Genomic DNA, 27,403 nt, shown 5'->3' on the forward strand with positions numbered 1-27,403 from the left:
ACTTAGCCTACACATTGCTGGAAAGTGATAAAGGATGGGCCAGGGCTGAAAGAGGAGCTGGGAAGAAAGAAAGGGTTGAGTATAGCCCCATTAAGTGTAAATTGAACTGTTCATGGCAATTTAAGATGTGAATTCTGAGATGAAGAATTAGAGAGGGGCAGATGAGTTGGGAATGGAAATGGTTTATGAATCATTGCCATGAGTATAATTGAAGCTAAAATTGTAACACCTATAAATAGGACTGTCAGCCATGTGTTTTAGCAGCATTGACTGAATGGACATATAAAAATATGAGCTGCACTCATTTACACGATGGTTGATCCTTCCTAATCTCATTCTGCTCTCTGCTTTTCTAAAATTGCAAAATTGCAGTGGCTATAGAGGTTCTCCTTTTTCTGATTCCTTTTTCTCCTTTTTATTCCTTCTGTACCCAGTGTATATTTCTTTTCTTCTTTCTGATCCTCTTCAGCCTGGTCCCTTTTAACTGATCTGTTAAATATTATCCCTAGGCTAAGACTTAAGTTGATTTTCATGCCATTCCTTTAAAAACTTCAGAGAATTTTGAATATCAGTTTGCTGATAAATTCTCTCTGAAGCATGTAATTAGAAGTAGCACATTTATTTTTATTCTTTCAGCATGAAGTGTATTAAATTTACATTTGCCCCTGAATCCACCTGCTTGCAGTTGTCTTAAATCTTTTCATTGATATTCATTAGTTTTGTGGGGGTTTTTTTTCAGGTGACAAAGGTGAATCCTGTGCCTTATGTGATAAAGTAGGACCTCCCGGACTTCCAGGACCACAAGGGCCACCAGGTCCAGCAGGTAAAAACTCATTAGCTACCTGAGAATTAACTACGTAGGCTAAAATCTAAAAATGCAGCATATATGATAAAAGTAATTACTTTTTGTCCCAATAATCAAATTGTTTGTGAAACTAATGAAAGGAGGATGTAATATTCCTATTTTTGGCATGATTCCACATTTCCGATGCAATCAACAAGAATTACCAAGGAAGCAGAAATTGGCCACAGTGGACGATCTTTGCAAAATGTGGCCCAAATATTTTCACAGAAGACTGTGAAAGTGAAAAATAATGTGGGAGGTATTTGCCCTATGTGCCCAGGCTTGGCAGTGGCCCATACATACGTTCCCAATCCTAGCATTAAATTCTGTGGCCAAAAAAAAAAAATATTTTTCTGCTACCGTATGAGAGAAGTGCCACATGCAAACAGTGATATTATACGTAATGTTTGTTCTAGTGGCTGTTAAGAAAAATGAATATGGCTTAGGTAGTTTCAAGACTGCAGTGGTTACATGATAGGTCTAAATAGTAAGGTGAATTCATTCCTAAGTCAAATGAATCATCAGCTTCTGAGTTTATGACTGCAGACACATATCGCACATGAGCTCATGGATCCAGACAACTTCACTAACTTTAGCAGAATTATATTGATACAACCGGGGATGGAATGAGACACTTTGAGAAGGATAAAAAGATTTCACATACAATGAGCTATTTGTAAAAACATGTAACAAATAGAATTGTATTTTTGTCTCTCTGATAAGGTTTTCCAGGACAATCAGGTTTCAAGGGTGACAGAGGCTTACCTGGACTTGATGGCCTTCCGGGGGTACCTGTAAGTAATGCCTTGCCAAAAGCTATGTGTCCTATGAGGCATGTGATTAAAAAACATGTGATCATCAGTGTGGTTGTGTAATAGTTCTGTTTAAAAACAGACCAGCACAGTGATATGATAAAATTAAGGAGCTATGCCTAGCAAAATAAACTAGGAAGCAGTGTAGTTGAGCTATAAGAGGAAAAAAGACCTGTCAGAAATGGTTTATAATTCTGTGTTTGCCCATCTTATGAAGTCAGCAGGACACGTGACCTTCTGGCTGAGCAAGCTAAGCAGTGGGGTTGGGTAAAAAGTAGGATTTCACAGGAAACAGATGCAGGTCTGCCCTGACCTTCTCGTGAATCGTTCCAGTAACTCTGCTGTTGTGTACATACATATTGAGAGAGAGACAGTGCCATCTAGTGTAGTGTAAGCAATCTAATATTAGCATGCAATGTACTTTGGCAGTTTGTCTGAATTTTGGGAAATGTGTGCGGTATATTCCATAAAACATAATTAGTTAGCAGGAAAGCTAAGTAGTTTCGAAGGAATAAAGGAAGGCTGTGAAAGTGGATAGTATCCTGATAATATGATCACTTGTAATTATGTTGACGCAGTGCAACACGACTCTCAGTGAGTAAGGCCAGATATCAGAAGCAGAACAGCCATAAGCATAGCACTTGTCTAAAATTTAACACAAATTACTCCTAGATGAGCACTGTACTAGCACAACTACATTTGATCTTGTCAGAGTTCACTTGAGTGTCCCTGCGTACACTGTGGTATGTTGTCAGGGCCTACCTTATACTATGTGTTCCTGTAGTATAACGTGGATTTTGACACCATTCCTAATGTAAGTAGACTGAGATTGTCACAGTCTTCCCAGAATTCTTTTCCCAAAGCTGTTTTCTCCTTCCAGCTGATCACTTTTGGCAACATAACTTCTCAGTGACATTCATGTGCACTAGCATTAACACACACAAGGTCTCTCTATCACCAGCGGTGAGAGAGAGGCACCTTCAGAAGTTAAACCAACCCACCTGTATGAATTCCTTACTCAAGGAATCTATTTCTCGCCCTTGAGTATAAATAAATCCCAGATGCCTGAATTCAGCCAATGAAAGTTAGCTAGGATGGACTCCATTCTCTATTTCCACCACGATAAATAAGATGGTATTACTCAGTGACTGAATTACCATAATATCAGTGGGATCCATGAAAGAAACAGTGGAGAAAAATAAAAGACATCCTAATGTATTTAAGCTTTTTTCGTGTCTGGCATTTGTTCTCAGCACATGTTTTGCCACACCTTTATATTTTCCTTTTATTGCCTCTTAAGTTCTGTTCATGTCTTTCATCAGACAAGGACTGGCTGCTGTTCTGAATGCTTTTAAGCTTGTTTTGCTCCACAAAGTTCAGCCAGGTGGTGATCCAGCTTATAGTTTAGCTTGGAAAAACTACATAGAGGCCAGCCTCACAAGCTCACATTGTTTAGAGCCATGCCAGAGCATCAGAGTCTGATCCAGGACCCACCAAAGCTAATAGAAAGATTACCTTTGTTCTGGTTCACGTTTAAGTGGAGGGCACACATCAGCCATAAGCAGTGGACATCATTGCCCATGAAGTTTGTGCTTTACTACCCTAGTGAGTAGCTCTGATTCACTTGAAATTAGACAGACTGTTCCTATGAGAAAAGTTCAGATAAGTCCTAGAAAATATGTAGGGAAAAACTGGAATTCTGGAAATCCTATAGGTATATTATTAGGTAGACAATTTCTTCCCAGGAGAGCTTACAAAACTCTTTTCTGAGCATGTGTGTAGTATTCTGATAGTACCAACTGACTGTGATTGTTAATTGTACAAAATCAATGAATGTTAGTAATGAAGGGAAAAGTGTATTTGCATCAGCTAAATGTCATAAATAAACTACCTAGGGAGAAGCTTTCAGCCTTCAGTTAGCCTTAGCTCTTGTGCAAATAACATTTGAGTTTTGTATAAGACAATTACTTTAATTTCGTAGACAATCTATATATTTGATGAATATTATAGTTGATTTAAAAGGTTTTGAAAGAAAGAAAATCATGGGTGGGCTTGTGTAAGCAATTTAAACCTGTACGTTTGGCTGAGTTTGTCTTTGCATACTGGAAGTGTGTTATTTTCCTGTATTAGTACTACTTCTGCTGGTATTGTAAATGTAGAGATACTTTTGTTGCATTTGCGTCAGGGAAATACGTTCCACAGTGTTCCAGAATTCAGCATTTAAAGGCTGGGGCAGACACTTTAACTCTGAAAATGCCTTTTTAAAAAGCCTCGTTTACCTTGATGCTGATATTGTATAAATATGCATAACTGAAATCCAGTGGATAGTCTATTGAAAATTGAATAGTATTTTGGTGTAATGGCCTGCAGTTCTTGTGTAAGTGGTGTAAGTTTATATGCATCATCTAAAATGATATACCTGTGATATGATCAATGACAAAATGGTCAAGACAAGAAGATTTGCGTTAATTCCTTATTCACACTGCTGTGTCCTGGAAAATATTCTCATTTGACTGCCTCAGTTGAAAACTTAATGGTTTGCTTGATTTGGGTCTACTCTTTAATTTCTGAAGATTTGTTTTCTTTTGTATCAGTTGAAGGGTTGGTAGGGCAACTGATGACATCTGAATTTATGAAATTTCAGGGCCCCCCCGGCACTCCAGGACTTATGGGCAGCCCTGGGGCAAAAGGAGAACCGGGAGATTTTTCTTATGATTCTATCCTGAAAGGTGAAAAGGGAGATCCTGGTTTCCCAGGACAACCAGGTATTCCTGGAAGAGAAGGAAGACCAGGAAAAGATGGATTTCCAGGTCCCCAGGGTCCAAAAGGAGCATCGGTATGTGTGTTTCTTTATGTTTACATATTGTCCTGCTGTGTGTTTATTTATGTTTACATACTGTCCTATACATTCTGTCTTTCAGATCAGAATTCACATGCTTTTATGCCCTATACATACTTTATGTTTATTGGCCTCATTCATTGTTCCACATCTTGTCCTTGCCTTGAGTAGTTCATTCTTCCTCAGAGGAAGACTCCAGTTTCCCTGGAACTAGTGAGGACGACGGTTTTTCAACAACAGACTATTTCAGAGTTAGATTTTCACCCTTTCTTTTTGCATGTCGTGCAAATAAGTGATCTGACTCACTGTATTCAGCATGGCTTGTTACTTTCAGGACTATAGAGCAAGGTTACTTCCCCCACAAAGTTGTGGGCATGGACAATAGTTTTGTTCCTTTCTCCCTTTATCACAGCTTGATAGTGAGAACTAGTGTGGATGATTTAGCTGATATCTGGAGATGATTGAAGGAATGCAATTATCCAAGTAGAGATTGTTAAGACAAGATTCAACTCTGTTCTAGCATACTTCTCTTCTTGTGGAAAGTAATGCTTCAAAGTCTTGCACTAATAGAGAGTTGAGCTGATATGGATGTGGAGCTGAATGTGGAGCTCACATCTGCTCCCAGCTCCACCAGTGGGAACATAGCCTACATAGTCCAGTTAGCTGCATTGCACTCTAGGTATGATTTCCATGCGCTATTCCATGTGGAACCCAGTTCTATTTCCATTTAACTCAATGATAAAAAATCCACTTTCTTCAGCATTACAGATACCTGTGCTAAATCTAAGTTACAAAATATTCAAAGAGAGAGGATGATGTGTTCTGTCTTGCCAGTCAGGCAAGAAGTACACTTATACTTTTCAAAAATTAGGGTACAGCTGGCTTGAAAGGAGAACGTGGTCCCCCTGGCCAACCTGGATTCCCTGGAGTACGTGGTGAAAGAGGTTTTCCTGGCCCTCCTGGGACAGGCGTTCCAGGGTTACCCGGTGACAAAGGAGACAGAGGCTTTGCAGGAACCCCAGGTTTACCAGGCCTTCCAGGTAATGCTATAATATGCTTAAAAAAAAAAAAAAAAAAGTGCCCTTGAAGTGGTACAACTTAGAGGATCACCAGAATTTAAGATTGTAATAAAAAGACTTTCTAATTTAAATCAGTGTTTGCTTTCAGCAGTATAATTGCAGATCTTTGAGGGCGGTTTTCTTGAAGAGTTTGTTAGGCCAAATGGGATGGTTTAGGTTCATCCTAAACTGAGTTCATCCTAGTTTTCTATGAATCTTCTACAAAAAAACTTCATAACAAGTCAGTTATAATGGTATGGATGGACTAATATTGCTGGCTAGGTAAAACTCCCTTCTTTAATTTCATCAGTTCTTGTACTTAATACATCTTTACATTCACAGGAGCAAAGGGCGAAGCAGGACGAACTGTACCGCTCCCCGGACCTCCTGGGGCGGATGGCCTTCCTGGGCCACCTGGTTTCCCTGGGCCCCAAGGTACAGTACCTTGTTAATCTTTGTCTGATGATCATAATGGCTCTGTTCCCCAGAAGCTAGCCTTTATATTAACATTTGTCTTGTTTTCACTTGTAAAGGTGACAAAGGGAATCCTGGGCTTCCAGGTAGACCTGGGCTACCAGGAGAAAAAGGTGCTGTTGGGCAGCCAGGCATAGGGTTCCCTGGACCTCCAGGACCCAAAGGTAAGATAAAGTTATCCATCTAACAGAGCTGGTGTAACTGGAGTGTGAATGGAGGCCTGCACTATCATCCAGCCATGGCTGCATGAGATTTGGGAGGTGCAGCTGAAGAACCTCCCTTGCAAAAGTTCACAAGCACCACAATAAGCATGCTTTCAATGCACACTTGCTTTGTGCAGTGATGTGGTGCAGATACAGACAGTGTCAAAGCTACTGCCAGAATTGAAAGTGATATAGTACAACATCTTACATTGCAGCAACTGAGGTTGCTGAAAGATGAGATGACCTTTCTGAGAGATGAAGCACTGTGTGTGGTTGGTCAAAAAACCATGCTGACTTAACTATAACATTTTTGGGCCAGAGCTAGCAGCTCTGCTGTGTCCCAGGCGGCTGAGAGTGGTTTGGTTAGAATACCAGCTTGCTCAGCGTAGGTTTAGTCTTCCCTGCATGGCCATTGTCAGGGTATGCACATAGCTTAGAGGGAGTCTAAGTGTTCATATCCTAGTTTTGGATTTTTGGGAGATGTATTTCATAGTGCTGCTACTCATTTAGAACTAGATGACACTAGCTTTCAGCAGCCACCTCAATCACCAAAATTATTCTTATTATTCTTCATTAGTATTTCACTACTTAGTATTCTTCATTATTATTTCATTTAATTATGATTCCACACACCAATGAACTGGGAGGGTCAGAAAGACTTAATAAGGAGAAACAGCGAATCTTTACCTGTGACCACCTCTAGTTCCTCCGAGACTGGTGTGGGAGGAAGCTGAACAGAAGAGGCCCATTACCAGCAAGAAAGGAATGACATATCAAATACATTTCTTTCAAGGACCCTTCCTTGAATTCAGCCCTGCCCAATGACCTTCCTGGGGCTTAGCCTAAAAGCTGGATTTCCCACTCCCTGAGACCTTTGCCTGGGAGAGGAGCTTCATCTCAATTTATGGAATGTGTGCTGGTGTTGAGTGAGTGCTATCTTTAAGTGATTTGCAGAATGTTGTATGTATTCCTTCCTGCATTCCCAAGGCGCAGTGCATGGGCCAGCTGTGGCATAGAAACCTTCTGTGTGCAACCCACAGCGGGACATGTAGGACATGGCACACGACATATACTGAACAAAAGGTGTTGATTCACAGATGGATTTTGTTGTGCATCCCTCAGTCTGATGCCCCACACATTAAATTGCCTTTTCTGAAGAAGACTTTGGGAACCCAGTTTTGCAGACAGGATGTTTCTCGATGTGAACCCACAAGGCTATTAATTTAAGAGAAGACACTCAGCATTTATTTCCTCTGGGTGGTTGTTTCTCATCAGAAGCCAAATGCTGCACGAAGCTCAGTGTTTGAATCTCTGTTGAGACATTTGAGAGCTGGCATCCCTAGAAGTTTGACATAAAAGACTACACAGACCTTTTTAAACATGTCCCTGTGAGGATGTGAATAGTTCAGTTAGAGGCTTGAAGAAACGGTAGAAGACTCTTAAAGGCAGAGACAGTAATGATGTGCGTTTTGTTTTGTTTTATAGGTTTCCAAGGTCAGCCTGGCTCGCCTGGTCTTCCGGGGACTCCAGGAACCCCTGGCCTGGATGGTTTGCCAGGTGTACCAGGTTTACAAGGTCAAAAAGTAGGTGTCAGCTGCCGATACTGTTATCTGTGACTGCCCATGTTAACAGGAATGTGTGCAAAGATCCTGCTCTTTAAAAACAAAAAGTTGGCCAAACTATCCTTCATCTTATGTTTCCCACTGTGCGCACAAAGGAACAAAGTAGATGGATGAATGCTTGATGTTAACGCTAAAGGGCTTACGCTTTCCCCTGAAGTCATGTATAGCACTCTGCCTCCGAGTGATTTAAATACAGTCAGTGAATGAATTCTTGGTTTCGATGTGTTGATTCCCAATCTATTGTGTTTCTTTGCCTAGGGTGAACCTGGCATAGGTCTCCCTGGCCCTAAAGGATTGCCAGGCCCCCCAGGCCCAGCTGGCATCCCTGGAGAAAAGGGAAATCCAGGACTGCCTGGCTTACGGGGCGAGCAAGGCTTTCCTGGCATACCTGGACAGCAAGGATTCAGAGGTAACATCACCGGAAAAATACAGCTCTGTATTTCTATTTCTTTTTTAAAGTCAATCCCCCATAGGTGCAGCAAAAAGTCTATTCACCACTGAGATATCCTACTGATATCTCAGGGTATTGCCCTTTTTCCTCCCCCCGTTTTCTCCTACCAACCACCAGTAGCAAATGGTAGCAGCAAAGAGCAGCCCTTCTTCCAAGCCCAGGCAGGAGTTATTAGAGGCTGAAATGAGGTCTTGTTGGCCAAGTGCTTCCAAAGTACCTTGTAAAGCATCTTCAGGAAACAATATTTCAGGTAACATGGGAGGACGCTCGGTCTATGTCTCTGTCTCCCCACAGGCAACCCCGGCCTCCCAGGACTGCAAGGCTTGCAGGGCCCTCCGGGAGCACCAGGGCTGGGCCCGCAGGGATCGCCGGGACCCGCCGGGCAGCCGGGACCCCAGGGACCGCCAGGTGAGAGGAAAATACTCCCATGACAGTGCTTAGGAGCGGACTTTTGGCATAAATGGGTATTGGTGTTGGTAAAAGCATTGCTTGTGAACTGTTTTGCAGTGTGAGGTTGGTGGGGGTGCATGGGGGGGCATGTTGGTGGGCCTCCTCCGTCTGGTCCAAAATGCAGGGTGAGGCCTCCTGAGAAAACACCTGCCATTTTGTTTGGTCTCCTAAGGTCATCAGTGGGTAACACATACAGGATCAAAGCCTCGCTTAGAAAGTGAGGACTATTTCTGCTGTTTGGCTTTGAGTCTTCATTCTTCATGCCACGTAATTTGTGAACCGCAGGTGGACATTGTCAGATATTCTTGTTAACGGTGTTCCCCGTACTCTGTTCAGGACTAATCCTGTCTCTTCTGGTTTTCCTAGGACTTCCTGGAGTAAAAGGAGAAAGGGGCTTCCCTGGTATCCCAGGTCTAGATATGCCAGGACCAAAAGGGGATAAAGGTAGCCAGGGCCAGCCCGGAGTACCAGGGTCTGTGGGGTTACCTGGCCTGCCGGGTCCGCAGGGGGCCATTGGACTGAAAGGATCGGCAGGTAAACATCTTTTCCCTTGGAAACCGGCATCTTTGACAACTGTTTCATTAAGTTGTGGTACCATGCCCTTTCACTCAGTTAGGAACTGAACCATCAAAGAGCCCAAGCTTGGGAAAACACACAGGCTGACGTCAGTAAAGCAGCTCTGTGCACGCGTAACTGAACTGCTACTCAAGTCCTTTGGTGGACCAAATCCAGCAACTTGGCAGGAACTAGCCTTTAGCCTGTAATAATGAAAGGGGACTATTCTGCACAGTTTCAGTGACAGAATGTGGTTTTAATAATGCCTTTGTTAATGACAGCATTGTTTACTGTAATAGGAAGTTTTAAGAATCTGTCAAAAACCCATTACAAACTGTGTTTTGTTCTGGTTTTCATAACACTGTTTTTACTGTTGTTTCCTCTGTCAGGCTATTTTAGATTAATCATCTTCTTTGTCCTATTTTTCCTTAAGTAGTGCAATTTCTAATATGACAGGGAGTAAATAATTCCATTTCTTGTACTTCTTTACACTGCTTGCTTTATTTCTGTTATACACTCTTTCACTTTGGTTTCAGGAGCCAAAGGAGAAATGGGAGTTATGGGAACTCCTGGATTGCCAGGAACTCCTGGACTAGTTGGTGATCGAGGGTTGCCTGGTGAAAAAGGTAAGAGAGAGATTTTCTCAAAATCAAAATTGTAAAATCCACTTTTTTCCTGGCAGAAGACAAGTCTGGAAGTAACCAAATATAAGGATTACGCTTGGCCTAAGGAATGTTTTATGTCAAGTAACTTCCCTGTAAGTTAGAAATAGTGTAATTTAGAAAGCCATATCCTAGGAGCAGTCGTGTATTTGGGCACCGAGCCAGGGTTTTTGATCCGTTCTTCAACAACATAAGGGTTTGCTAGGTGCAAGGATGCTATAGATATTACTCCAAGAAAAATACTATGTTTGAAATTATAAAAAGCCAGCAGGAAGGTCTTAATTAAATCCTTCAAATAATGCCCTGTATTACTGCCAAACTCCTACCCTTGTTGTTTTAAGAGTCTAAAATTAATGGCTGTGAAGCGGAAAAAATATGTCAACTTTTTTGACAGAGCTGTTGTGAAGTCCTAGTATAAAAAAACTTCATATGAGATAAATGAAATGTTCCAGAGCATGGTATTCGGTGCTCAAAATTTGAATAAATAGCTAATTTCATTTGTTGATGTCTACTAAATATTTTTGCAAAGTTTTATATGACACTATAATATTCTGTTCTATTCCTTTATAGGTAGCCAAGGTTTCAAAGGTATAGTTGGACCACAGGGTGATCCTGGTGTCAAAGGAGATAAAGGTGAAGCCGGTCTCCCAGGGAAACCTGGAACAATGGACAACATGGACATGGTTAGTCTCAAAGGCCAAAAGGGAGATCAAGGAGAAAAAGGTAACTTTAGTCTCTGTGGATAAGTGTAATTAACACTCATACACTGTTAAGCAGCAATGCTTTGAGTTCAGTTGTATCTTAGTTTTAGACAACAGGTTTTAAAATAAGATTAAAGAATTCCACACAGCAAATGCAGATATTTTTCCGGTATCTTTCAGCTCCATAGAAACAAAGATTAATCACTGACAGAAAGGGTTTTGGTTAGATGGAAGAGGTTCACTTTGCCCTTATAAAATCCATTTTACCTCTTTTAACAGAAGACTCTCTCAAAAGAAAAGAAATTTTAAAAGTAGAAACTAGAGCTTACCAGAAGAGGAAAGCTGTCTTTCATGTCAAACATAGTGGAAACACTGTTGTGGCCACGAAGACCAACTGATACTGTAAGAAAAAGTGGGCAGACTTTTTTGGCACACGTTTCTTTGTGACCTGAAGAAATTTCAGGAAAGACACATGCACACATGTATGCCACTGATACCAAAAGATCAACTTATGTCAGTTTAGAAACATCTGGAAATATGCAGGAGAAAGGCAATCAGCTTTCTATTTAGAAACTCAATGGTTTTTTTAGACAATGCATTATTCTTGTATTTTTATTTTTACGGCTACATGAAAATTTAGTTGTTTAAGATCATTCTCTCCTGTTTTTATTTTCAAAGAAAAAATAGTGTATATTTTATGTGTTTTTATTATTTGTCCTTTTTTATTATGTTTTACTTTTTATTTAAAAATCCCATAAGAGTTTTTAAATAACTGATAACTGTTCTAGTTAAAATAGAAGTGTAGGGCTTAGAAGGGAGCTATCGAGATCACGTAGTCTTCTATTTCCCTCAACCAAATCCTTCAGCCTTTCATTGTATAGCATGTTTTCTGAAATAATTATCATTCTTGTTACCCTTTCTGACTTCTCCCCAATTTGGCTGCATGCTTGTTAGAGTGCACTTTGCTGAAACAAGTGAAGTACTTCAACTCAGGCCCTGCTAGAATGAAATTTCCCTTTCTTGAAACAACAGCCAACTCAGTTTGTGATTAGCTATAAACCTTAGTCCTTTACTTCTGGACTTCTGCCTATGCAATCGTTTTTCATTTTGTATGCATGCTTTTGATTTCTCCTTACCACGTATGTGGTGTATTACACTTTTTGAATTTCATGATGTTGATTTTCAACCTTTACTCCAACTCTTCGAAATCCTTCTGCAGTCTAGTCCTGTCCTCTTTTCAAGCCTTTCCAGTTTAGTGTCATCTGTACATTTCATCAATGTATTCTCTGTTGGGCCCAGGACAGAGCACACGAGACTCCTTTCCAGTTTGGCAGTGAATCACCAATAACTATAGTATGTTATATTTGAACCATGGAAACAGGAGAGTTTCGCAGTCTAGGTACCTCTTATCTCCATGTTGTGACTACTTGTCAGAATGAGACCTGGGCCCATGTGTCCCAGTTGGGTCTCGGAGAAACCTAGGCATGTGGATAGGCAGTGCCTCCCAGCTGGGACAGCCAGGGACTGCAAGGGAGGGCAGGAGCCAGTGTGGAGTGCATCTGCCTCTAAGCTGAGATGCAGCTTCTGAGAGCACTTTTGTATTTGATGAGGCTCCCAGCCTATAAAGATTTCATCTAGATTAATTTTTCTCATTTGTTTCTGAACTTGATATATATTGTGGTATGAAAAGCCTTAAAACAAATCCACATAGGTTGTTTTTCATTACTTTCTTAGCTACTATTGGCTTGTAGGTTGACTGACTGATAATTAGTTTTATTTCCTTTCCAGAAATCCAAATTAGGCATACTGGTTACATGCATATAAAGAAGCCTTTGCTGAGAAATTCAAATGGTTAATTTCTTTGGTTTCTAACTTCTTCATCTCTCCAGCGCTAATAATGCACGCTTGCAAACTTGTATGCTCTACCTTTTCCTGACCACACACAGTCTACAGATTGGCCTGGCTCACACAGCCTGGAAGGGTACGTTCCAAACAGACCCCAGCCTGCAAATTTCTGCTGTTATTCTGCCTATCTCATCCTCTTCAACCCAAAGATACTTAGTACCAGCAGAGAAAAATAACCTAGTTATACTCCATAACTTTGCTGATCTATTAGCTGCCTTCATCTCTCTAGACATGAATATCACAGTAATGTTTCAAAAAGCTTCTAAAATACAAACTGTGCAGAAAAGACACAGTATTTTTATGGAAGATTGTCAGTGATGTTTAATGAAAAAATTGGGGTTTGGACATGTTGGGATGTTTTTAATAAAACCCGCTTACTTAAAAACGCTCAGTGAGCTATCTTCGGTAACCTATTGTCCTGCACCTATATGCAGCACTAACAGAAAGGGTTATGACAAAAAAGCTTAGACCTTAAAGTTGGAGAAGAGGCACACCACAGAATAAGAGGTGGAGCCTTCTGGAATGATGAAGATGCTTTAACATTAGATAGAACTGAGGAAACAGCAAATTTCTGGCTGTGAACTGGTTGTTCACAAGTACCTTTTTAGACAGCAGAACAGTCAAATCAATCATTTCTGTTAACACCTGATATTGGCTGGCACTTCTGAAGTAACTCATTAATCTAACTTAAACAGGTGTTCGTTTGCAATTTCTTTTAAAGATATAACTTGCCTTGTAATTTGCACAGACACCTGTAAAATTATAATAGTTTGCAGCCTTTCCTCAGCACTGGTTTAGTGACTGGAGAGTTGTGTTTTACTCAAGTGTGACTCTACTGTACAGTGTATGAAGCTTGAATTCAGCCATTTCCTTCTTCAGCAGAAGAAGCAACATTGATCAAAAATTAACTAGAAGGATTATTATATGGCATTACAGTAAATTTTGATAAAACTCATCTCACTGTGTTTGTTTTCTTGGTGTCCAGGGGACCATGGAGCAACAGGAGAAAAAGGGTTACGTGGGGAATATGGAGAACCAGGAATTCCAGGGAAGGATGGTGAACCTGGTACTCCAGGACATCCAGGTATGTTTGAAGCTAGCAACAGAGAGACTGTTCATCAGGTATTTTAAGCCACATTAAGTAATGGGAGTCTTAATTTCTCTGCTGTCTGTAGGACCAAAAGGTGATCAGGGCCCCCCAGGGTACCCAGGGGATCCAGGAATTCCAGGACAAAAAGGATCGGTTGGTGAAATGGGTTTGCCAGGTACTGGTTGCTGGGAATTTCTTATTATTGTTTTCCTCAAGTTAATATAGAACATTATGAGAGACCTGTGTGGAATATTTGTTGGTGTAGACCTACTGAACGGTTGCACTATTTGAAGTGTCTGAACTTTAGGCTTTTGGGACATTGTTTTCTCGATCCTATTGTGATATACAAATAACAGGATGGTTTCCTAAGTTTCTACATGCAAATTCTTTAGCTGGATATGTAGGATTTGTGTATTTGTTGTAGGCAGGCAGTTTTTCAAGTGATACCTGTTTGTCTGTCTGTCTCTGTCTCTGCTAGCGTGTGAACTGCGTTAAGCTTCTTGTGTATTTTCCCCCTTCTAAAAAGTTTGGTGAGTTGCTGTGTACTGCACATTAACTACAGGCTGTAGTGGTCTGGGAAGAGTGTTGTTGTGGAGGGGATTGGTAAAGAATAGAATGGAGAAGAACTTCTATCTCAACACAGAAGCTTTGTCTCCATTCGGATGGCCTTGTGCCTAGCATATTTAGGAAATCAAAGGTGAAAGACTGAAATGGTAAAGGGGGACAGAGAAATTTGCTACAGCAGAGTCCCTTTGTCACTGTGGTCCTGTTAGAAATTATTTGAATCAACATAAACTTTTATTCAAATCGTATTTTTAGCAAGAGCTCTGTTTACTCTGAATCCAAGATTATGACCTTCTCTTATAAGGGGAGCTTATCTTCCCATAAATGTCCCATTTAGAGAGTGGATCTCGGAAGTTAATTTACTAGATATTTTAGTGAGTTACATTCCTTTTCTAGCGCTGAATAGCTAAGGCAATACTGAAAAATTATTGTCAACACTGCTAGGGTACCACTAGTTCTGATACACCCATTTTTCCTTTTCTCTTACTAGGAACACCTGGAGAAAAGGGTCTGCCGGGAGTACCAGGTTCACCAGGCACGCCAGGGTTCCCTGGGCAAAAAGGTGAAAAAGGAGACAAAGGACCACCAGGTTTTCCTGGAATTGGCTTTCCAGGTTCTCCTGGTGAGAAGGTATTTACACCCCTAAGGATTTAATTGTTTTCTCTACCAAGTACCTCATTTGAAAAGATGCCTTTGGCTTTTAAGCTATTTTATTATGTTTTCTATTATGCTCATTTAAATACCTGATGAGAAACTTGAAAAGTGTGCATATGTGCAGATTTCGATGCTGTCTGTTTGGTAGGACCATTATCTCCAGGGTTCTTATTTACTCTATCTCTTCAGAATATCCTAATTTACAGTGCTAGAAATGGGGGGGAGGGGAATAACTTTTAAAAATACTAGATAAATAAAGTGTAAAGGGCTTCTTACAAACAGAGCAAATGATCACACTGAAATAGTGTTTCTGTACTTTTACAGAGATACTGGGAAGCTGAAAAAACCTATAAAATGCTCAGATATTACTGAAAAGAGAACTGTATTAATACTGTCTGTAAAGTTAATTTAATCTCTAATAGTATTCTAATAGGATTCTCATTTGTTTGACATTTCTTTTCCTAGCTATATAGTGACAGTAATTAAGAATTTATAAGTAAAAATTGTAAAAATAAAACTTACTAATGTGGTAGAAAACTTGCTGAAGACTTAAAAAAAGATTTTTTTGAAGATGATTAAGTGTAATAAGTAATTAAGAGGCCAATTTGGAAAAGACTTTGTAAAATCTGTCATAAAAATGCGTAGAAAACTACTCATTTTCATATGTAGGTATTAAGCAATTGCTAGAAAAGTCAATAATTCTGATAGTGGAATTTAATGCCAAATTTAATCCTAAATTACTTTGTTTCTAAATGGAAAAAGAATGAAATCCTTTATAAGTCTGATGGATAAGAGGGGTGACATCTACCACTGCAAACAGAAAAAGCTGTTCCAGAATTAATGTGTGGATTTTATAATGTGTGCTGCTTCTTCTAGGGAGAACCAGGAAGAACGGGTAGTCCAGGTTTATCTGGAGATAAGGGTGAAAAGGGTAGTGCAGGAATTCCTGGAATGCCGGGTGCTCCAGGTCCCAAAGGATCCCCTGGCATGGCAGGATTTCCAGGCAAGTGTTTATGCTTTAATAAAACAGAAATTGCAGTGAAAAATTCATGTGAAACTTGTACCAAATGTCCTGCATGTAAACACATGTCTTCTTCCTTTCTTTAGGGAGCCCCGGCCGCCATGGAGAAAAGGGTGAAAAAGGACTTCCTGGCTTAAGTGGCATTCCAGGTTTAAAAGGAGAACCAGGTAGAAAAGAAATATAAAACACCAAATGCTACTTAAAGTATTGTTCACTTCCAGGCAGTGGCTAAAACAAACACTGTGGCATTCTACATTCGTTTTGGCTCAGATATTTCCTGGTACATTTGTTAATTTCATAAGCAAAAAAAGACAGTGCTGTTTCCCATGTAAATTCTGAGTCAGTGTAGTGTGGGGCTAACCCTTCTTTTGCACTGTTTGTGGAAGAGAGATTACCACCTTCCACAAGACTGGTTGTTGCTATAGCCATTAGTTCTGTTGTTTCTGAGTTCATTTAAAAACGATAAAGTTGATCCATGGGCCCAAACCTGAATCACCACATTAACATTACTACACAGATGTTAAAGAGGAAATAGAGTAGGGAGGAGAGTAAGTCCATTGCTGTTATGAGTATAACAACATTTTTTAACTTGGAGCCTTGTGTTCTTAGTTTACTGGCTGCAAGACAGTAAACTAAGATCAGTAACATCATCTCATTGGACAATGGGCTGTGCTATTCACAAGTCTTTGCTGGAGTTCCTGCACTCTAAACTCACTGAGATTCATGATAATTAGCTATGTCAAAATCTGTAATACTTGAGCCCTGTCTCACACTGATTTAATTCAAAAGTAACCTCAGAGAAAAGTCACGCTGAAGTCATCATGCAGTATCTGCTTGGTCTCTGTGGGAGCAAAAGAATAAGTTAAGCTTTTTGTTAGAGGAAAAAAAGGTGTAAAACAAAGTCTGATGATTCATAGGTGAAATGAAAATGGCAATAATTTTTCAGGTGAACCTGGCGTTCCGGGTCCTCCTGGTTCCATTGGACAGAAGGGTGAACCAGGTTATGATGGGATTCCAGGTGCAGCTGGTACAAAGGGTGAACAAGGTACTGTGACTGTCATGTTAAGTTTATGGGGTACGAAAATGCACAGAGACAGGCTACACAAGAGTAGCTGGTAGAGGGGTGTGCTGGATTTGAGGTACTTCGGGTGGAAACTTAGAAAATAAAGTTAGTATGGTGTTTTGCAATCTACTGACTATCGTCCATCATTGTAAAGCTAATCATTTAGATGAGCAACTGTGTTTAATCAGGGTAATCTTGAAAGAATTTCTTTCACAAAAGCTAGCAATACTTTAAAGAATTGACGTGTTTTGGAGTTAATTTCAGTCTGCAACTTAGCTGTGAAATAATGGAGCAGGCTTCCCTTTTCTTAGGGTAGGGTTTTCAGTAATACAGGGCCCATTGTGCTAGATACAATACCAATCCATAACAAAGACAGTCTCTGTCCTGAAGAACTTTTGCATAAACCATTTATTCAGATTTTTATATGTGCTTAATAGAATTTTGTTCATTACAGGTTAAATTTAAGTACTGTCCCATCTTCTAATTTTTTTGCTGCCTCTATATTACAGGTATTCCAGGTAGAGGACTTCCAGGATTTCCCGGTGCCAAGGGAGATAAAGGTAAAACACTTCTTTAAACAAGCAGCAAATTTCCCTACCAACATACTATAAACATAATTCTGTAATTCAGACATACTTTCTACTTCATTCTTTTACATGCTATACCTTTTCAGAGCAGGCAGAAACTCTGAGAGGCTCAAATACTAATTTCTGTTACAGTGGCAGCATCTTGGACATGAGTTAGATATGCCCTAAAATAGGTAATTATTCATAGTGTGGAATTTACTGCAAGCTGTGCTGTGATGAGGTAATATAAATAACTCCTGTATTTGTGTGCTGTGCTTTTGACTCCAAGTATTTCTGTTTTCCTACTAATTTTGCAAGAATCAGACTCTGGTGAGGCTTTGTGCACCAGACAGCTAAAGACAGTAGTTCGTGGCCAGGATACTGCAGTAATTTTTTTTCCTGAGTCTGTTCTGCAGCCCAGATGAAATTTTATTCATTGCTAAAATAGTTATTCTCTATAGCTCAGTAGAGCATGCCTAAGCTATGCACAGGAGCATGGTGCAGAGATGCAAAAGATCGCAGAGACCAGATGAGATCTTACTGAAAATCGTTATTACCTGGACTCAGGACTTATTAGCTTGGGTACAGGCACATAGCTATCACAATTTCAAGACCACTTGTGGTCTTCAAGTGTGTCACTACACTGTGCTGTGAGAACGGCTTAATTGGCTTGAGTCAGTGCTTGTTCAAGGTGTCTGTAATGCACCATGCTCCATTTTATGAAATAAGTATATCCTAGACACTAGACTGCAACAGATACAGTAGTGAAGAAATACCAAACTGCTGCTGATAAAGGAAATTGTGTACAATTAAAGGATTTTCCATTTTAAACATCCAGAAAACAAAAAAGATTCAACTAGTCCATCTATGAAATTAACATGACATGGCAGATTTTGAAGAACTTATATAGCTTGAAAAATCAATGCCCTACCTCACTCATTCATTCTGTAAATACAGGAAACTTGTGTGGACAATCAAAAGTGATAAACCAGAATTTTAGAATATCTTTTATTTACCACCTCAGAGTAATTAACAGTCATTAATTGCTAAGAAAGCCCAATGTTAGAGAACTTATTTTAATAAGCAAATTTTCTAATCATAGCTCAGTAAGGCATGTAGAATGCTAGATTATTGGAGAACTTTTCTCACCTTACCCATCTCTCTCATTTCGCCAGCACAGCTCACTTAGAAATATCTGATTTTAGAGTAAATACATATCCAGCTGACATCATTTGTGTTCCAAACGTGTTGCAGTTCCAAAAAAACAAGTCCGGGACTTAAAGACCCTGTTCTGTTTAGGCAAAGAGCCAGGGATAGTGTTCTTTATACATTTTATTTCTCTTAATGTTGTACTTATACCAGCTAATCTATATTCTTTTTGTTCAATCATGATCTAAAATTTGACTGAATTGCAAATTTTAACTATTTGTACAAGCCTGAAAGTAAGTATTAAGTGTCTAAATCTAGATCTTAGTAAAAAAAGAATTCCCTTTTTCTCCAGGAGCAAGTCCTTTTGTGCTTAGTCAAGCAAAACATCCATTACTCAGCTATGCCAATAATAATTGTAATGGAGTAAGGATTTGGGGGCTTTATATTCTTCGTGGAACGACTGATAGAGATGCTGAATGTTCATCTATATTTAGAGTGAATTAAAATAGCCCAGTGATCAGTTTAGCTGAGAAAAGATATGTCAGTCAAACTACTCTTTTCCTCATACTTTATGTCATAATGTGGAGAATCATACAGTTTTCCTAAAGTTTTGCATTTTTATACAAATGCATAAAGGCAAGGTCAATATTTTGTTATGGAATAAAGCTTACTATGAGTGAACAGTAAGGCAGAAGGGTTCAGTGATTGTGATCCTTTCTCTAATCAAGTTTTGGGGGTTGTTTCAAATTTTAGGTGCGAAAGGTGATGTGGGTTTTCCAGGATCCCCAGGAAGTCCGGGGATCCCAGGCCTGAAAGGAGAACCAGGATATGCTGGTCCACCAGGCCCTAAGGGCAGCCAAGGTCTTCCTGGACTACCAGGAAGTGCAATTGAGGGCCCTAAAGGAGACAGAGGACCCCAAGGCCAACCTGGCCTTCCAGGTAATTCTTTATCTTTAGTATTAATGTACTGCTGTTAACGAAAGCTCACCTAATTAATTAATAATATAATCAATATTGCATATCCTTGTTTATCCTCTTCTCACAGGTCAGAGAAAAGCTCCCCTTCATAGGCAGTTTGGCATTATGTCCTAGAACAGGCTGATGTTATGTCCTCAGGCAGTTGGTTTTGTCCAGAAGTCTTTCTGACATTGAGAAGTTTGCCTCCCATTTCCGTGTTTCCCTCTGGACTTTATTTACTGTTTTGAGGCAGCCATGGCTGTATGTTCCTATGTCCTGGAGTGTTAATGTGTTTAAAAATGGCCCAGCGTTGCCTTACCTTGGCAGTGGCCCTGTGCTAGAGGTTAAGGAGGAGAATAGAGCAGAGCTGCAATATGTCTCTACAATGTTCATACTTGAGAACATACCTTCTGTTTGTTCTGCACATACAGAAAACTCTCCACTATTTTCCATCAGCCACAAGCTGATAAATGATAGATGTCCAGTCAGATGGGGAGTCATATGGACCTCCCTGCAACAGATTCTCCTTATTTTCTTGAAATGTTGTTACAATAGTTACTTTGGTCCTGCCCATCTGTAAATTGAGCCAGCTTGTCCTCGATCAGGTACTGCTCTGAACAAATTTTGCCACTAAATACTCTCTTCTTCCGGTTTCTAGGTTTACCAGGTCCAACAGGGCCACCAGGACCCCCAGGTCTGAAAGGGGCCAAAGGAGAGCAGGGGAGCAGTGGCTGGCCTGGGACTCCTGGGGGTCCAGGAGTCAAAGGTGATCCGGGTTTCCAGGGACTGCCAGTAAGTTACTTTCAGTACACTCCAGATTTGCTGAAAGCTGGTTCTTGTAATTAATGGATATATTAATCATAGATGTTTCTTGTTCAAAATAGTGATACTTTATGCTCAAAGTGCCTTTGGACTCGCTGCTGACAATGTAAAGTCAGTTTGAAAACATTTCAATTCTCTCCTTTTAAAGGCTGCCGACCAATAAGCCCCAATGAGCTAATGAACTTATTAGAAATTTATAGATAGTGAGTAGTAACATACAACACCCAGAATATAATTTACAGTGTATTAACAGTACAGGATGGCTGCAGCACATCCATAAATCCTGCAAATGCATTATTAGTTAATTTTAAAGGTTGCATATTTCACGATAAATTGCCTTCTGAAAATACCTGAACTGTTAAGTTTTGTTATGAAACCTTTCAAATAAAGTGCACTTTCAGTACTGTCAGTGATGAAATATAGCTGCGGATTTAGAAATACAAACAGGCGATGCTATTAATACATTGTTGTCATATATTATTCATTTTCCCTGATCTAAAACAGTCCCTTTTCTGTATATTAGGGAGAATGAAGTAGAATAGCACAGTCACCCAGAATAGTTGGTCTTCTCTACTCTTTCTCTTGGAGCGTCTACTGCCTTTTTCCACACTGAAAAATATGCTCTATATTTTAACTTTTCATTTCCTCTTTCCTACTAAGAAAATAATAAAATTTATGGAAGAAGGAATAAGAAAGTAGGTAGGTATGACTCAACAATTCCTAGTGTACAAAAGGAAGGAAGACTCAAGAATAAGGTCCTGATGTGAAAAGCAGGATACTGATAGTGGACTCAAAAGGTCCATATTATTCTTGGTAATGCAAAGATCTGCTGCATCCTTTTCTGCATCCTTTTCTGTCTCTTCACAGAGACATTAAAGATTTGCTTCAGTGTTCTGACACTAGATCTTTGCTTTGCCTTTTTATCTTTGAGACCGGACCATACCATACCATACCAGCTTTGAAGGCAGTAAATTTCAAAATAACATTCCAGTATATTTTCCTTATTTTAAGAATTTGTGGTACTTCTGCAGAGAGCTAAATTCTAAAGCTTTTCACAGGTTGATACTCCAGTCCAAGACTGTTTGATTATCAAGAATGGGAAATGCCAAAGGATTTTGATTCCATGCCTTCAGTCAGAAGAAAATGTTTTACTATCCTTGATCCACAATACATAGTATTGGGTTGTTAACTCAGTGTGAAATGCTCCAGTGAGAGTTATTTCAATATTAATCTTCCTGTGGTGATACCTACTAAAATGGGTTTCTAATGTCTTCATCCTCCCCAGTGTGAGAGGCTCCTGCCCTGATTACAGCTCAATTGCTCATACAGGTCTCCAGGTACATGGTAATCTGTATCAGAAAGGAGATTTTGTTACAACATGGGTGACACAGCCTGTCCAAAAATCCTATCCAAAAAAAAGTGAATGCGGAGATCAGACTGTGAAATACAAATTCCATGGGTTTTTCTGTGCATTTTAATGTTGAGATGAGAAAAGAAACATTTTCATCATTTTCATGAACTGAAATAGTTTTGTTTTGTTTGGAACAGATCCAAAACAAAATGTTGTTTGCCAAGCTATATCTGATGGGAAAAAAAAAGTTTAAGAAGCTGCATACTGTTGTGGAAAAAGTACTTTGATGGAAAGCTTCCAATAAACTCCTCTTATAAATAATTCCATTTTATAATTATAACCTAAAAAAAAGTTATTAAAAAACCCTCTTTTGATGAGATTGTCTGACTCATGACTGTCTTGAAAATGAACGCTAGGCCTCCTGTTTTGTGCTGCAGAAGTTCACATGTTATGGTACAAAGAGAGGGCCATTTCTTTAAACAATCGTACATACTGTGACTATGTGACTGAAGGAAACCAGGGAACCTTACGTCATTAATACCTCCCTTACACCCCTCCGAGGGTAGCATTTCTTTTGTTTAACTTTGGAAGTCTCATTGTTGACATCTATTTTTGAATTAGTCATCTCTTCTCCCTTTATAGTCAGTGGAAAGAATTAAACGTTTGTAGAGAGCCGTTCTTCTCACCTTAATATAAACATCTAACTTACATCAAATGAAAAATCAGTCCTCTGTGTGTCTATTCTATTGCTCTCCAAATATGATGAGATGAATCCTACCACCATTGCTATTATTTTTAACCGAGTACTCAATTCACATCTCCAACCTCTGATTGGTAAGTTACTTAGCAAAGGGATTTTGATTCTTTCCTCCACCTGTGTTCCACATTTTATTATATAGGGGACTATCACAGTCATATTGCTTCAGCCAGGGAGAAACTCTAAACTATACTTAGAAGCTTTTTGCAGATGATCTGCAACAGACAAAAGAAGAAAAGGAAATTGGCAATCGTTTAAATCACTATTTACAGTGTCTTTTAAAATATGGTCTTGGTTTTCCTTGAAGTGAGGCTACAATGAATTTGTTACCATTAATTTCAGGGGAGCAGTTTATAATAGTGAAGGCAGAAGGAGGAGTTCGCATTGTGTTTGAAGTGTTTAAGTCCTTGAGTATTTTAGCCCTGTTGAAAAGTAAAAATCTTCAGAGGATTGTAAGTTGTTGAGCACATTTAATTTTATTCCACATGTGATTGTAGAAGTTTTCAAGTCTGCTGTGGTCTAGAATTACCCCATTTAATTATCTAACTAGCAACTGCCTGCTGGGGCTACACTGAAATTAGTATTTGCTGAGATTTGTGCTTACTGATGTTTTTCATAACAATATTGTCTCTGCTTGAGAACCTTTTTATTAGCTATACTGTTAGTGAGACCTTATTCTGATCTAGTATCTTTGTAAGGCAAAAAATAGTTTAGCAAGAACAAGGTGTCATGCTTATTCCTGTAAGAGAACCTTCTCATCTAATCATGGTAGAGAATAACCATTCCTTAAAGTTAATGGCTTTTCTCTCATATTAAATTTTTTTTTCATAGGTTTTCAAAAATAAACAGCCTATTTGAGAGTCATATCATAATAGTGTAGGATAACTATACTTCACATTTTCTTTTATACAGGGTAGTCCTGGTTTACCAGGAGATATTGGTCAAAAGGGTGATCTGGGACCTCCAGGAGCTCCAGGCATTCCAGGTGAGAAGAAAATTTACCATATTCCTAAAAAGTATGCAAAGAAGTCTCTTTCATATCCTCAAAGATGCTCAAAGAATGTTGACTCTATGTTACAAATTATTGAAACAGGACATTGAAAGCTGCATCAAAAAGCATACAAGAACATTGAGATTTTCCTCAAGGTTTTTTGCCTTTTGCTGGTTTTCTTGCTTTGCCAATTTTAAGTGTGCACTTGCTTTAAAAAGTGGATGTAAAATCAATTGTTTAGACATTACCAGTCAAGAATCTTCAAGATTTTCTTGAGAATTGGAGAGGCACATGTTATAGCTATATTTCAGGAAACACGAGCTCAGTATGTCTCCATTGTTGACTACATTGCTGCTACTGTCACCATCATATACATGAAAACACCACGTGTATGAAAAATGCAGTTATTAATAGAAAAAAATTAATTCTTACAATTTAGAGAAAGATATTATTAATTAAAGTAAGATAAATTTGTTTTCAGTCATTATTTCTTTGGTGACTTAGTGCTGTTGTTTGTATCTTGTTCTTGCAAACAGCTTAAAAGTACTTGTGTGAATAAAGTCATGGCCCTTACGTGATCATGGGGTCATGCATAATTATTCTGCACATATCCTTCCAAATCAAGAAATTATTGAATTTTCATGTAAATATTTCCTTTGACTTCAGGTGCAACAGGACCTCCTGGCTTCCCAGGCCTTAAGGGTGAGCGAGGTGACCAAGGTCTTCCTGGATCTAAAGGTATAATATAAAGACTTGCTTTTTTTCCCAGATGTTGTTGTTAAAATGGTTATTTGTGACTAATCAATGGATATGTCCCTCCCCCTTTTATTCAGTGTAAAAAGGTAGAATGTGAAACCAGATGTCATGGTATCAGCATCTGAACGGTCAGATTAGATTTAAGTATTGGGTAGAGAGTGAATGTATTTATCTCCTGCTCTGAAAAATCAATACTGAGGTTTTGTCATTATTAGAATCTTTAAATGGTATATCCTAGAACCATAGAATCATAGGATGGTTTGGGTTGGAAGGGACCTTTAAAGATCATCTAGTCCACCCCCCCCCCCACGCCATGGGCAGGGACATCTTTCACTAGATCAGGTTGCTGACCTTGAACACTTCCAGGGATGGGGCATCCACAACTTCTCTGGACAACCTGTTCCAGTGTCTCACCACCCTCATTGTAAAAAAATTCTTCCTTAAGCCCAACCTAAATCTACCCTCTTTCTGTTTAAAACCGTTGTCCTTTGTCCTGTCACTCCAGACCCTGGTAAAAGATATCTCTCTGTCTTTCTTATAAGACCCCTTTATATATTGAAATGCCACAATAAGGTCTCCCTGGAGCCTTCTCTTCTTCAGGCTGAATAACTCCAATTCTCTCAGCCTTTCTTCATAGGAGAGGTGTTCCAGCCCTCTAATCATTTTCATGGCTCTCCTCTGGATGCACTCTAACAGGTCCATGTCTTTCTTGTACTAGGGACCCCAGAACTGCATACAGTACTCCAGGTGGGGTCTCATGAGAGCAGAGTAGAGGGGGAGAATCACGTCCCTCCACCTGCTGGCCACGCTTCTTTTCATGTAGCCCAGAATATGATCGGCTTTCTGGACTGCAAGCACACATTGGCGGCTCATATCCAATTTTTCATCTACCTGTATCCCCAAGTCCTTCTCTGGGGGGCTGCTCTCAATCCATTCATCCCCCAGTCTGTACTGATATTTGGGATTGCCCCAACCCAGGTGCAGGGCCTTGCACTTGACCTAGCTGAACTTCATGAGATTCACATTCGCCCACTTCTCAAGCATGTCAAGGTCCCTCTGGATGGCATCCCTTCCCTCTAGTGTCTTGACTACACCACTTAGATTGGTGTCATCTGCAAACTTGCTGAGGGAACTCCAGGCAATCTAAGGTCCGGACAGCTATTTCAGTTGTTGGGAGGCCTGTTTGGGTGGAGATATCAGCATAGACAAGCTGTAGTGCTTCCATTTGGATTTCAGCCACAGCCATGCAGTTGCGGTGGTGGACACCATTTTCTTTCAGCAGGTCACAGTCTACTTACAGTTCTTAGAAAAAGAGTCCACTTAAAAACTGGTAATTCTTTTGAAAGACGTCATCCTTCTAATTCTAAATCCCTGGAGACCTCAAGCTTCTGGGTAGGCTTGCACAACCATCAGTTAGTTGGTGTGACTGTTGGGGCTGCAGCCTAAGCCTGCTGGTGAGCAGAGCAGGCAGCAGCCCGATAACTGGCAGAGTGTGCAGCTCTTCTGAGCAAAATGCCGTGCAAACTGCCGATGCCACCCCCAACAGATGCCACCCGCTGTTTGCACACCCTGGTCGCAGTGCTTCTGGTCAGAGCTACATCTGTGGGCCTGCTCTGTCCTGTCTGATGCGAGATGGGAATGTAGGAGGTAGCAATATGGTTTTCAGCAGCAGCATGTGCAGCTACTTAGGTGTTACCAGAGGCTTGTCAGTGGCAGAGGCCCAGCCCAGGCTGTTTCCCCCCTTGTGCCTTGAACCCCGTTGTCTTCTACCCTCAGTCAGCTTTGGGTTTGGCTTCTTAACAGGTATGACTCTACCCAAGGCATATATAAAGTCTTGGACACATTGATATGTTGTAGCTATAGGCTCTGTCTATTCTCTGACTACATAAATGGCAATACAAGGTGACATTGTTTTCTCACTTTTTTATTGTGCAATACTAAATATGTGCTGATTTCCTCTGTTAACTTTGGCAGGTTTACAAGGCCCACCAGGCCCGCCAGGTGCTTTTCAGCTTGTTAAAGGGGATCCTGGCTTACCTGGCCCAGTAGGACCAGTTGGTCTCAAAGGATTCCCGGGACTTCCAGGTCCCAAAGGACAGCAAGGTGAGAGTTTCTAATTTGGCAGCAGAAATACATTTTAAGTAATGTAAAAGTAGACCAATGGTACGCTAGACACTAGAGATTTTTGGTATAATATTATCCAGCTTTTTATAACCCACTTAAATTGTGTCAGCAATGAGGAACAGAGTCCTTCTTTTTGAAGCTCATCCAAAGGAGTCCCAGAAACAGATGCCTTCCTAGTGATTTTTTTATAGGCTCTCACTCTGCAGTCGTCACATCAGTATCTGAGATCAGCAGTAAGCAGAATGACTTGCAACATACTGCTCATCCTTTCCCCAGAATGTATTTGTTAGGGTATCTTCGATCTTTAGTGTTGAATCCAAACTTAATTACTGTGTGTCTCTGGGAGAAGACAAGCATGATGAAAACCACCTTGATCTTGGAGTGGAAAGTGCTTCCTGAGGAAGCTTGTTCCATAGTCCTAGATTTCGTCTCTTAGTCCAAACATTGCAATTTTTATAAAGAAAAGGTGAACTGCAAAAATTAAACACATTAGGGAATAAGAGAATGTAGCAAAGGGTAAGACAAATGAAATGCTGGCACAAGGACACATGTCCTTCAGAATGACAGGACATGGAGAGTGGGAGCTCAGAAGTGTTCTTAAGCTATTAAGATTCTAAAGGAAAGCTTTGTTCCTGATTGTTTTATGAGAAGGTGATGGGGAATTACGGTGCAATGTAGTTAACATCTTCTTTCTATTTAATATAAAAGATAGGGAAGTTTGCTCTTGAAGGTGGGGTTACAACTCTGCAACTGCTGCCCATTAGGAAATAGCTATGAAATAATCTCAGTGATTGAACACAGCATGGGTTTGCTTGTATGGGATCTGTCGCTGTTCTCTAGTAGTCAGTTCAATACATGAACACAATATTGCTTTTTGAGTGATCAGGAAAAGATCAGCTGTGACTATCTAAAGCTTCTGATGTGCCACAGAAATGTTGGTGTGGTGCTGATGGTATTAACTT

The 27,403-nt window shown here is 39.9% G+C and overlaps 1 protein-coding gene across 1 annotated transcript in view; it reads left to right on the top strand.

Annotated features, from left to right (window-relative positions):
- Positions 1–27,403, top strand: part of COL4A1 (collagen type IV alpha 1 chain) — a 130,287-nt gene that overhangs the window by 93,069 nt on the left and 9,815 nt on the right. The window contains exons 23-46 of the mRNA XM_075525917.1: positions 740–823; positions 1,568–1,638; positions 4,301–4,492; positions 5,367–5,535; positions 5,896–5,988; positions 6,087–6,191; positions 7,716–7,813; positions 8,111–8,261; positions 8,598–8,711; positions 9,120–9,287; positions 9,845–9,934; positions 10,541–10,693; positions 13,562–13,660; positions 13,752–13,841; positions 14,721–14,860; positions 15,761–15,891; positions 15,996–16,072; positions 16,852–16,950; positions 17,478–17,528; positions 19,437–19,622; positions 20,299–20,432; positions 23,483–23,555; positions 24,228–24,299; positions 26,292–26,420. Of these exons, the coding sequence (XP_075382032.1) occupies positions 740–823; positions 1,568–1,638; positions 4,301–4,492; positions 5,367–5,535; positions 5,896–5,988; positions 6,087–6,191; positions 7,716–7,813; positions 8,111–8,261; positions 8,598–8,711; positions 9,120–9,287; positions 9,845–9,934; positions 10,541–10,693; positions 13,562–13,660; positions 13,752–13,841; positions 14,721–14,860; positions 15,761–15,891; positions 15,996–16,072; positions 16,852–16,950; positions 17,478–17,528; positions 19,437–19,622; positions 20,299–20,432; positions 23,483–23,555; positions 24,228–24,299; positions 26,292–26,420 (2,769 nt within the window). The remainder of the gene's footprint in view (positions 1–739; positions 824–1,567; positions 1,639–4,300; positions 4,493–5,366; positions 5,536–5,895; positions 5,989–6,086; positions 6,192–7,715; positions 7,814–8,110; positions 8,262–8,597; positions 8,712–9,119; positions 9,288–9,844; positions 9,935–10,540; positions 10,694–13,561; positions 13,661–13,751; positions 13,842–14,720; positions 14,861–15,760; positions 15,892–15,995; positions 16,073–16,851; positions 16,951–17,477; positions 17,529–19,436; positions 19,623–20,298; positions 20,433–23,482; positions 23,556–24,227; positions 24,300–26,291; positions 26,421–27,403) is intronic.

The sequence above is a fragment of the Mycteria americana genome, chromosome 1 (genome assembly GCF_035582795.1).
Source record: "Mycteria americana isolate JAX WOST 10 ecotype Jacksonville Zoo and Gardens chromosome 1, USCA_MyAme_1.0, whole genome shotgun sequence".
Lineage (NCBI taxonomy): Eukaryota > Metazoa > Chordata > Aves > Ciconiiformes > Ciconiidae > Mycteria > Mycteria americana.